At 34.5% G+C, this 10,440-nt stretch overlaps 1 protein-coding gene across 1 annotated transcript in view; it reads left to right on the top strand.

The window, feature by feature from the left end:
- Positions 1-1,867: 1,867 nt before the first annotated feature.
- Positions 1,868-10,440, top strand: part of SEMA3E (semaphorin 3E) — a 229,814-nt gene continuing 221,241 nt past the window's right edge. The window contains exon 1 of the mRNA XM_036230305.1: positions 1,868-2,564. Coding sequence (XP_036086198.1) covers positions 2,450-2,564 — 115 coding nt within the window. The 5' untranslated portion in view covers positions 1,868-2,449. The remainder of the gene's footprint in view (positions 2,565-10,440) is intronic.

Below are 10,440 nucleotides of genomic sequence, written 5' to 3'. Positions count from 1 at the left end.
TTTATTCCATTACCAGTGGCTAAAGCCACAAGGATAGTTCTGGATGTTTAGGATTTTTTTAAAGTTATTTTTTGGCACTATCTATATGTTTTCTATAGGATATAGAGAAAGGTAGCAGGATATACAGAGGAGTTAAAGGGAATAAACTATGACATTTATGACTGAGAAACCCAAAGTAACTCATTATTCTGGCATGTAACAAATTGCCTTAACCTAATTTGAAGGATAAGGTATAAAACTGAAAATGAATCTTAGTATATAGCTTGTATATATGTAACTGGCATTTGTAACATTTATTCCCCCATAGGCATTTAATGGTGTGAATTTTGTATCTTATTGAAATTAGATACACCTTACGTCAACTCAATTCCATATAGATTTAAGACAGGTACTGTGTAATCTTAAATAGAATTTCAGTTGAATGAAATTTAGCCATAATAATAAAAGTTATATGCACTATATTTACTTTTCTTGAATCCTACCATTAGATAGCACATAAAAGCTATTTATTTTCTAGTTACTCCAATTCTAGGAGAATGTTAAAGAGGATTCCAAAGCTATAGTATATCACATTTAGGTCTGTAGCCCATCAGACTGGCTTTTAAAATATGCAAGTGCCTACAGAGACCACCCCAGGTTAAAAGTCTCTAAATACTTCATGTTGCTTTACTGTTGAAAAAAATGTTTAGAGTGTGTTATCTTTTTAGTGCTTGGAAATCTAATTATTTATAATATCCAGTGACATTTACATTTTGCTAAATATACTCTGCTTGTAATAGAACACATCATGCCTAGGAAAATGGGTAAAGAATGCCTGGCTCTACGTTTGCTTATATATAGTGTGAAATAACAGGGTAACCTATGTTATCTTTTTGTTACAATAATATGATTTTAAAACACAATTCTCAAGAAATGTTCTTAATCATTATTATTTAAAATACAGAATATGAAAAATTTATCATAGTTGAAAAATGTGTTTACCATTTAACTCTCAACTATCAAATCAAATATCTATTCAAGTTTATTGGTATCTTAAAGCAATACCATTCATTTCCATGCCAACAGCTACAGCGTGTTTGGTTTAGTTTTTGAGATTGATTGAAAGTAGATTGTAAAGTTGACCTACTGTGTTAAGCTTATTTACACAAACATAGTGTCTAGGAAAATAAACTCTGAAAGTACATAGCAGTTGAATCCTAAGGTATTTCACATCCTAAGTTTTCTAATACCTGCTTTACTGGGGTCTGTTGGATAGAGAATCCCAACTTTATACAATTACCTTACATAGGAAAAAATCATTTGAAATTTTAATTATTCTTAAATTTGAGGTGACATTTATGACTTACTTTAAAAAAAAAGCTTGCTTTTAATTGATTTGAAAACGTTGCCTAAGCAAAATAATTTGTTAGTTCTAACATATCTATGAAACAACCACAGATGAAATTTTTTCAGGCTCTTGAAACATACTTCCCTTACGAAAGTTGAAAATAATATTTGTAAGATGTAATCAATATAAAAAACTATAAATGTGAAAAAAAATCAGTGGAAACTCTCTTAAAATTAATTTGGGTAAAGATGATGACAAATAGATTATTTAAAATAAATTTGCATTTATTCAAGGGTTAATCTTGGTGAATGGGCATTTAAAAGCCTTTCCTGACGCTGCAGCCTCTTCTGTTACATATTCTTAATAATCAGCCTGTTATATACTAGTCTCCCTCCTGATTTCCCCTTTGCCATCAAAACTCGGACTTTTCTCCTGCTGCTGAGTGACGGCGGGGCCAATAATACTGAGAGGGCGGGTGGAAGCAGGGCACGTGCACCAGAAACACTTCCTAGAAACAGCAAGTACGCTGCTCAACCCTGCCTGAACTTTCCCTGTAAACATAGCTCCCTGACAGAACGGCAACCCTGCTGGGTGGATCTTGCAACTCCTAGAGGGAATGGCACTTCTTGTTTTTAATTAGCAAGGTGAAAGGTGAATTAAAACTAGCTGTTTGGCAAGTCAGTGCAAGAGGCTGACTTCTGAGAGGCTTCAAGGAGCCAGAAGAGAGGAGCTCCACTGGGGGAAGGCACTGCCTGCGCTCGGGGGCTTTTTTTTTTTCCCCCTGAATGAACCGCTTGCAGAAGTGACTAAAAAAATACAGTTTCTTCCTGAATCTACCCGCGTAGTTACTGAAGAGAGCGCTAGACAGGACATGACTCTGAAGATTCACTCCTTGGAATGTCCTCTTGCTCCTGGCTTATAAACAACTGTCCTGAGGAAAGAAAGGTTTTACATATCCAAATATCGCCTGACAAATGGCACTTTGGAACTGTGCTTTCTGATGACAACGCGTTTGGTTTCTGACAAAGCCTCTCCCACGCTGCCCCTGGAGGGGACTCCTAAGTAAAACTCAAACCCGCCTTAAATTGAGGATCGGAGGGCTTGCACGGTGAGCGCGACAGCATGGCTTCGGCTGGGTACGTTCTCACCTGGCTCCTGTGGGGCTACTTACTGGAGCTTTGGACAGGAGGTCACACAGCTGATACCACTCATCCCCGGTTACGCCTGACACATAAAGGTAGGTCACCTTTTCAGATCCTTTTGTTAAAAATAAAATAAAGTCATTTAACATAGGTCTTTGGTCTTCACAGACCCTTTAAATGCACCTGAAAAAAATTATTGCAAAACTGACTTAAAATTCGAAGCACCTCTAATTAATGGCATACTTACCACAGCTGAAGGTAGTACGAAATCATGTGCCAACTTGGAGATGTTATTTTCGTCTTGTAAATATTAGGTTTTATTAATGAGAAGTTAACTCACTAGCAGACACAACAGAAGGTAGAAAGCAGGTTGTAAATATCGAGGGGGGACTCCACCAGGTTATCAATTGTTATTTAAATACCAGTTTATGCATTATGGGAAACAAGGATGTCTGAAATGGACTTTAGAAAGAGATGCAATTGTTTTTTCTTGTTTGTTTGTTTTGTGTTGTCCATAATGAGGATGAGAGGAGAAAATAAGATTTTTGAAAAGCAAAATAATTTCTTATTCATAATAACAAAGTGCCCATCATGTAATTAAATTATTGACAGTTAATATAAATTAATTTTGTTGTTGAACTGATTATTAGAATTGATTTTATATATGGCAAAAAATTCAGTTTATTAGTGATCCTTGTAAACTGATACATATTGATTAAAATATTAGATACCATTCACTACCATCTATTCTTTTTAATGTAAACTCATATTGCTCAACTGGTGATCTATCAGAGTGCTTAAATATTTTATTATGCAAGTATGTCTTTTAAAGCAGCATCAAGTCATAAATAAATGATCAAAAGATAGCTTTTGCATCAGAATCAGTAAAAGCCAGTCATGAATAGGTTTGGTGATTCTTCCTGTAAACAAACAAACAAACAAACAAGCAACAAACAAAACCCACCCTCTGAGAAAGTGACTTTGCTAACTTAAAAGAAATTTGGAATGAAATTTCAGGAAAGAATTATTTCATTTAGACAGATAACAGATGCAACAACAAGAATTACATAAGAATCATTTTTCAATTGTGTAAGCTTTCAAATCATTCCCCACTGTAGAAAGAACAAAACCCTGTATTTTTAAAACATAAATGTAATGTTTACCAGAAGAAGAAACAAAAAGGCCTGCCTCAGTTTTATATGACATGATTGATCTTTTTGTCTTTTTATTGGATAATTATCAGTTCATCTTGACTGTAGAAATTTCTCATTTTTAGAAGAGCTAAAATCTGTGGATATTTTCTTAGTTTAAATAGATTTCTTATAACATTCTCCAGTAAGTAACATGAATTTAAGAGATAATTGACATTAAATCTGTAAAGTATTTAAAATATAGTACCTAGCATTAGCACATGTCATTTGATTTGGGAAGATCTATTATAATATGTATTAAAATACACATTTTAAGAAATTATGATCAAAAACATCAAAATGTGAAAATTTGATGTAATGGAATATGAACAAATAAGAATGTCAGAAAAAAAAAGGTAATAAATGGATTGTTTTTCTTATGGAGACAAGTAGACAAGCTGTCAATTTGAGAAGGTACCATTCTACTATGCCTGGTATTAGGCTCTTATACCTTGTTATTAGGGTACTTGTTTTTCAATAGCTCAATATCAATATGTTTTCAAAGATATCTTATTTTAATATTTTATTAGAGGACTTATAAATAATTTAGTCAATGTATACCAAATTCTCTAATGCAACTAAATACTATGCAAAATATTGTTATTAGGCTCTTCACTACATCTCTTAATCAAAGGAATAACTGTAACTGATACATGACTTGTGTTAAATGGTATGAGAGTAGAACTGCTAGTATCTATGCATACACTAGACTAAAAACTCCTACAAGATTTCCCTTTGGCCTTAATGGCACTAGTTAAAGATGTGCAATATTGTGCTTTTATACAAAGACGGTATAGAGTTAACTGAAAATAGAATGTTCTCACTTGTGCAGTTAGCAAAGTCAGCTAGGAGATCACACTTAGATGCAATCCGAAGCAGCAATGTCTACTGTACCACAGGTGCCTTCAGTGAGAAGGAAAGCACTGGACTGTCAGAACAGGACTATTTAATCCTGTCAATACAAAATGAAGAGCCCATTTACTGCTCTACACTTTGAAATTCAATGGAAATTTAGAGATGTCCAAAAATTAAGGATAGGATATTTCAGAATATAATCTTTTGCTATCTTAAATGATATCAGAAGTTGTAAGATTTCAATAATGGGTGAATTAGATGGTTAATGTTGTGAACAAGTGCATAGTCCTTTAAAATAAGAGACACTAACGTAACTCCTCTGCCCTGCTGCCTGACCCCAGCAGGGAAATCCTGAAGACTCCCTGGAGGTGGCCTACTGGATTAATCCAAGGATTCATTTCATAGCAGTGGTCTGTTCTATATGGGAGAAAGACAAGCACTTTTCTAATATCATCCATTATCAAAATGACTCTGAGACCACAAGCCTAGTGTCTCTTCCCAAAGAGGAGAAAATTTCGGAGTCATGTAGAAAACTTGAGTTAAATTATGTTCAGAAAAAAGCCTCCAAATTTCTCTTCTACTCTCTCCTCCATCCTTCTCTACCTCTAGAAGTGGCGTGTTCTTAAATAAAGCTTGAGAAGAGGAGATCATTAGGACTAAAAAAGAGACAAAGCAGAGAAGGAAGGAGACAAGGTAGAAAATTGGTATCAGATATGGAGCATCTTCTACTATACTTTTCACAGCCCTCCATCCACAGCGGGATGATATTGAATTCCTCCCTCTGACTGAATGCTCACTCCACCTCAATATTAAAGATATGCTAACTTAGGGCAAGCCTAGTGGATAAAAAATATGAGATATTTGCTATGTTGGGGCAATGCATATGTCTTTTAATGTAGGTACAAGATAAATATCGTTAACAAATAAAGATGTAGCAAAGATTAAAATGACAAGATTTTTGTCCTGCTCCGTAAGAATTTTTAGTAATGATTTGAGTTGAGCTTAACTATATCAGGCAAGTATTTGAAAGTTTATGACTCTTTAAGAATTATAACCAGTTTATGGTCAATACCCTAAAGAGGGTAATGTTGGTATGATTAATACTAATTTATAATTTTCTACCTCATGAATTTCCTTGTGAAATGGTTATGACCCACATCACAGAGATGAAGGAAGGAGGAGTCCTGGTGGATTCAGCCACTTCCCTCTGTTGATATCTGTTCTCGCCTTATCTTTCACCATCCTGCATTAATGAGGTTACAGGGAAGGGAAAAATAACCTTCTTGATAATGGTGCTCAAAGAAGAAAACAACAAATGGGCAAAGCCCCATGTCAGAGGAGAAACACCAATGCACGTGGAAATCCCCAGAAATTCAATCAGCAGAGCTTGGAAGATGGGGTAGATGTTCAATGTCCCAGTGAAGAATGGCACAGTCAGAGAAGCCAAGGGAGAATGGCTGCTTAAGCAGAGGGTGTTCTCCCAGGGCGTTTGGCAAAAAGATAGCTAAATAAAGCATGGATATGGCAGACTATCATTCCTAAAATATGTTGACATTATACATATAGATTTGAGCATTGAAATTGTTTCCATATATACAGAAAGTAGGATAGGGAATGCTAATTGGTCTTTCTGTATTTAGATATTATAACCAATTAATACAGACTTATCTCAGTTTAGAGAACTCAGATTTTAAATCCGAGGTCTCTACTTCAGTTCTAGTCAATCCTTCCACTTATATCAATGGTAATTATGCCTTAGCTTCCTGAATTTGAAATTAGGGATAGTAATGGTGCTTTCCCCATATATCTTACTGGATTTTTGAGAGGACCAAATGGAACAACATCTGTGAAAGCACTTTATAACCTAAAAATTATAATATTAATGTTTTCTGAAGACTTCTATAAACTGAGAAGATTGGAAAGAAATGTGTTCTAAAGAGAAAAACCCTTGGAAATGGCATGAGTTTGGATATCTGTAAGTGCTAGGCTAATGCTAATATAGAAGACAGAAGAAGTTGGTCTTAATTAGCAGAAAATGATAGATTGCATTCACTTCAAATCCCACTTTCCATATCTTTGACCTTGCGTGATAATAACTTAGAAGAGTACATCATCTGTACATATATCCACTTATTAAACATAGTCACTTTTTACCACACATCTTAATTTTTTTTTTCCATTTATATGGAAAAAAATTGAGTAGAATTCTAGAAGAGCACAATTTCTCTCTCTCTCTCTCTCTCTCTCTCTCTCTCTCTCTCTCTCTATATATATATATATATATATATATATATATAATCTTTTGTATAATCATCTTGAAAGCTGTGGTATTTGTTTTGTATCTAGAGCAAATGAAAAAGAGGCAGTGCCTGATCCAGTTTTTCCTGATCCAGCTTTGGTTCCTGAACCAGCAATTAAGTATTATCAATAGTGACATTAGTCACACATCCCTGTTGGTTAATAAACAAAAACTGGTCATAAGTCATGATTCATGAAGAAAGAAGCTAAAAAGGACCCAGGAGTAAACATGATCTTCATGCCCAGATCTCCAACAAGGAGAATCAGTGAGAATGAAGTAGTGGATTTATTAAGTAGTTTATATTTTTTAAAAAGCCACTGGGTAAAAGAAATGTAAGAAATTGCAATATGTTTTTCTTTGTGTTTAGTTTACACAGAATGTACTTTCTATAGAGGCAGCCTATGTAAGAATTTTAAACAGTGCTACTCTTTATATTTTTATATTTGTTAGAGAGTTATTGCCTATGCATCTCAGAAGTGTATGTGGATATACAAAAGCCATTGAATGACTTCATGAGTTATTCAGTTCTTATCTGGATATTGGGCATTATAGTGGAAAAACAGTATCATTTAGTATAGAAATAAGGTAAGAGAAGGTCAGAGTTAAGAAAAGCAGTAAATGAAATTTATAAATGAACTGGCCCGATTTTTGACTGAAAAATAATTTCGTTGTATAAAATCATTTCTTAAAAGTTGTATATAGTATTCTATACAGAATAAATAAAGAAACAATAATTTTCTTGGCTAATAAATATATGCAGTAGTCATGTTGTCATAATGGAATATTCTTTCAAAAATTCATCTCGTCATATTATTACTTTGGTATTTATATCACATCTGTTATTAGCCTGAGAGCATTTCATAGAGAGGGCCTCTCTGTCTGGAATGAGATCACTTGGTGGCCTCGGTTCTATGACCACATAATAAAGCACCAAACATCAGATTGGTCATTGCTGGTGAAAATTGTTAACAATCTGCTGAGGCAGTTTTATTTCATCAAAGATGTCTATCGTCATCATCTCTGGGAGTTGTTAGTGGGGGAGTGTGCAAAGACTCACTCCTTTATCTTTGTGTGTAAAACTCTACTGTGATTTACTAGAGGAATTTACTTTGCAGAAATCTAGAAATGGCACTTTGCATGCATACATAGCCCTTCATACATAGCCATTATAGTGTTAAAGTGGTCTTTAAGTTCATTCTCAAAGAATTTAAAACAAAAAATAACTGAAATTATACCACTTAAAACATTTTCCAAAAGGTTCAGAGTGAAGATTAAGATTATTTTCTTGGTTTCAATAGACAGGGCCAATGTAGTTAATAGACTTTAGCATGACGTCTGGCACTTTGGAATATTATATAAATTATACAAAGTATGATGATTATTTTAATAATGAATTTTTTTGCCGTACGATTTTAAGTAACATTTGAAGCATGAAAGATAGCTATCAATGTCAGTTATTTCTTGCACCTAAGCAAGTTATTTTTTGTACTTACGATAAGGATGATAATGACAAGACTGGACACTTTATAGGCTGAATTTTCTGGGCTATGAATGAAAAAGATATGTTAATTCCACATTTGAAACAAGTGTTACAGTCTCTCTCTGATATTGAGAGAACATTTTCTGTCAAAGAATGTGCTGATCAAGAACAGAAATGTCTGTGGAATTGATAACTTGACTTCATATGGCTCTGGTGGTGGCCAATGCAATTAATGGCTCAAAACATTTTCAGCCTGCCTTAGTTCTAATGGCTGGTATAGGATATTCCTACCCTAAGGCCTCGTTTTCCTGGTAGTTTTGCCTCCACATCTAGTATGGAAAGGGGAAATAAAAATCCATGACCTGACTGATTTCTGTGGTTTAGAAATGTATTTCCACTTCCATCTCTGGTAACTAAACTCTCAGCTACTACTGTTCTCTTCTCACGAATTTAGCTCATAGCCTGTCACAGTACACATAAAAAAGTAGTTTAGGCCCAGGTACTACAAAACAATCTCACATTCTAATTTCAATGGCCTAAAACCCTAGACTTTGGATGAGGCATATCTAATGTGAATCTTGTTTCTGACTATATGAACTGAGCAAGTGATTTACCTTTTCTAAGTATAATTTTCTTCTCTTTCAAATGGGGTAAAATATAATTTACAGTAGTCTGAAAGGATTACAGGAGATACTGTAAATTAATGTGGCAAATACTTTACCTTTATTAAGGTTTTCATAAGTTACTCAATGAATCGGAAGAGATTCAGAGAGAATTAGCTTACCCTGGTTCCCTTTTTTATTCTAAAAGTAATCATGAGTTAATTACTAATTTATAACAAAATGAGGGAAGATCCTTAATCTTGAAAGCAAAGATTTTTCTTTTATGAACTCCAGCTCTTATTGGCATAGACAAATAGAAGGAACAAGGGATATTGGTGTCTCTAATGTTTGTAAGTTACTATAGAATTATTTTGTTGACAATTTAAGGAAAGTTGAAACTCTATCTGATGGTACCTTGGAGACAGCAGACCAAAGCCACAAAATAAACAAAAGTTACTAACAAAAGTAATTGTAGACTCAGCTTAATGAAGCACAAAAGAGCTAATATCAGTAAAGCCTGACCACACCGTCAAATTTAAACTAAACAGTGTCCTATATGCTTTGAAAGTAAAAGAACACTTTCTACTCTAATCTTCCCCTGGACAAACAGGTAATATGTCTGGTGTGGGGCACCATTCCTGATGCTTAATAGATGTTCAATAAATGCTATAAAGTGGGTATATGAATACAAAAAAAAGTGATTTAGAGCAGTGTTTTTAAAGGGAAGTCTGATGTGGGATAGGGTGAAGAGTACCAAGGAAACTAAAGAATCCTGAGCAACTATTTATGGCTCCTTTGGTAAAACATACATTAGGAGAAAAGCTAGGACTTTCTCTGCCTATTCATCTTTATGCTCCATTGTAGTGAAGCAGCTGGAGCCTCCAGACATCTTCCCAACGCAGCAACCATTTCTCTCATCTATAATTAGTGTTCTTTTTTGTTGTTGTTGCTATAAAGTCTACTTTTTGATACTCTAGTCATTCCTGAGTGATCACCACAACCTCTTCCTTTGTTTCTTATTGCTTCCTTCTTTGATTATCCTTCTGTGTTGTCACCACACCTCTTCTCTTTTACTCCTCCCCTTGGCTTTTCCAGATAGATATTTTTATTTCTTCCCTATCTTAGGCCAAAAGCAGGGGGGTGGGGAGGGGAGGGTGAGGGGGAACATATTTTAGTGAATGATATGTATTTATTAGTCCTCAGTTTATCTTTGATATTTATTTCATTTTTGTTGTCTAATTCAATGAATAGAAAACGTGATGTTTTAATTTTTAAAAAGTTTAATTACACCCATTAGGCATTCAAAATCTGTTGAAATGCATGACTTAAGAAATGAAATACTAGAATAAATAGCTTACAAGCTACCTGGGCAACTTGTTCTCTTTGTTGAGCCTATTTTTCCAGTGGGAAGCTGATACTTTCAGCCACTCTGAGACTATAGGGAATCAGAGAGGAAAGGATTTGGGGGGAATAGGAGGAAACAGTATGTGCCATCCACTCTATGGCTAAACTTGAGTTGCATATAATTTAGAATATTATGTATGT

This window comes from Rousettus aegyptiacus, unplaced genomic scaffold, assembly GCF_014176215.1.
Source record: "Rousettus aegyptiacus isolate mRouAeg1 unplaced genomic scaffold, mRouAeg1.p scaffold_m13_p_13, whole genome shotgun sequence".
Classification (NCBI taxonomy): Eukaryota; Metazoa; Chordata; class Mammalia; order Chiroptera; family Pteropodidae; genus Rousettus; species Rousettus aegyptiacus.
The sequence above is the reverse complement of the archived record's forward strand: the minus strand, read 5'-3'. Positions and strand labels throughout refer to the sequence as shown.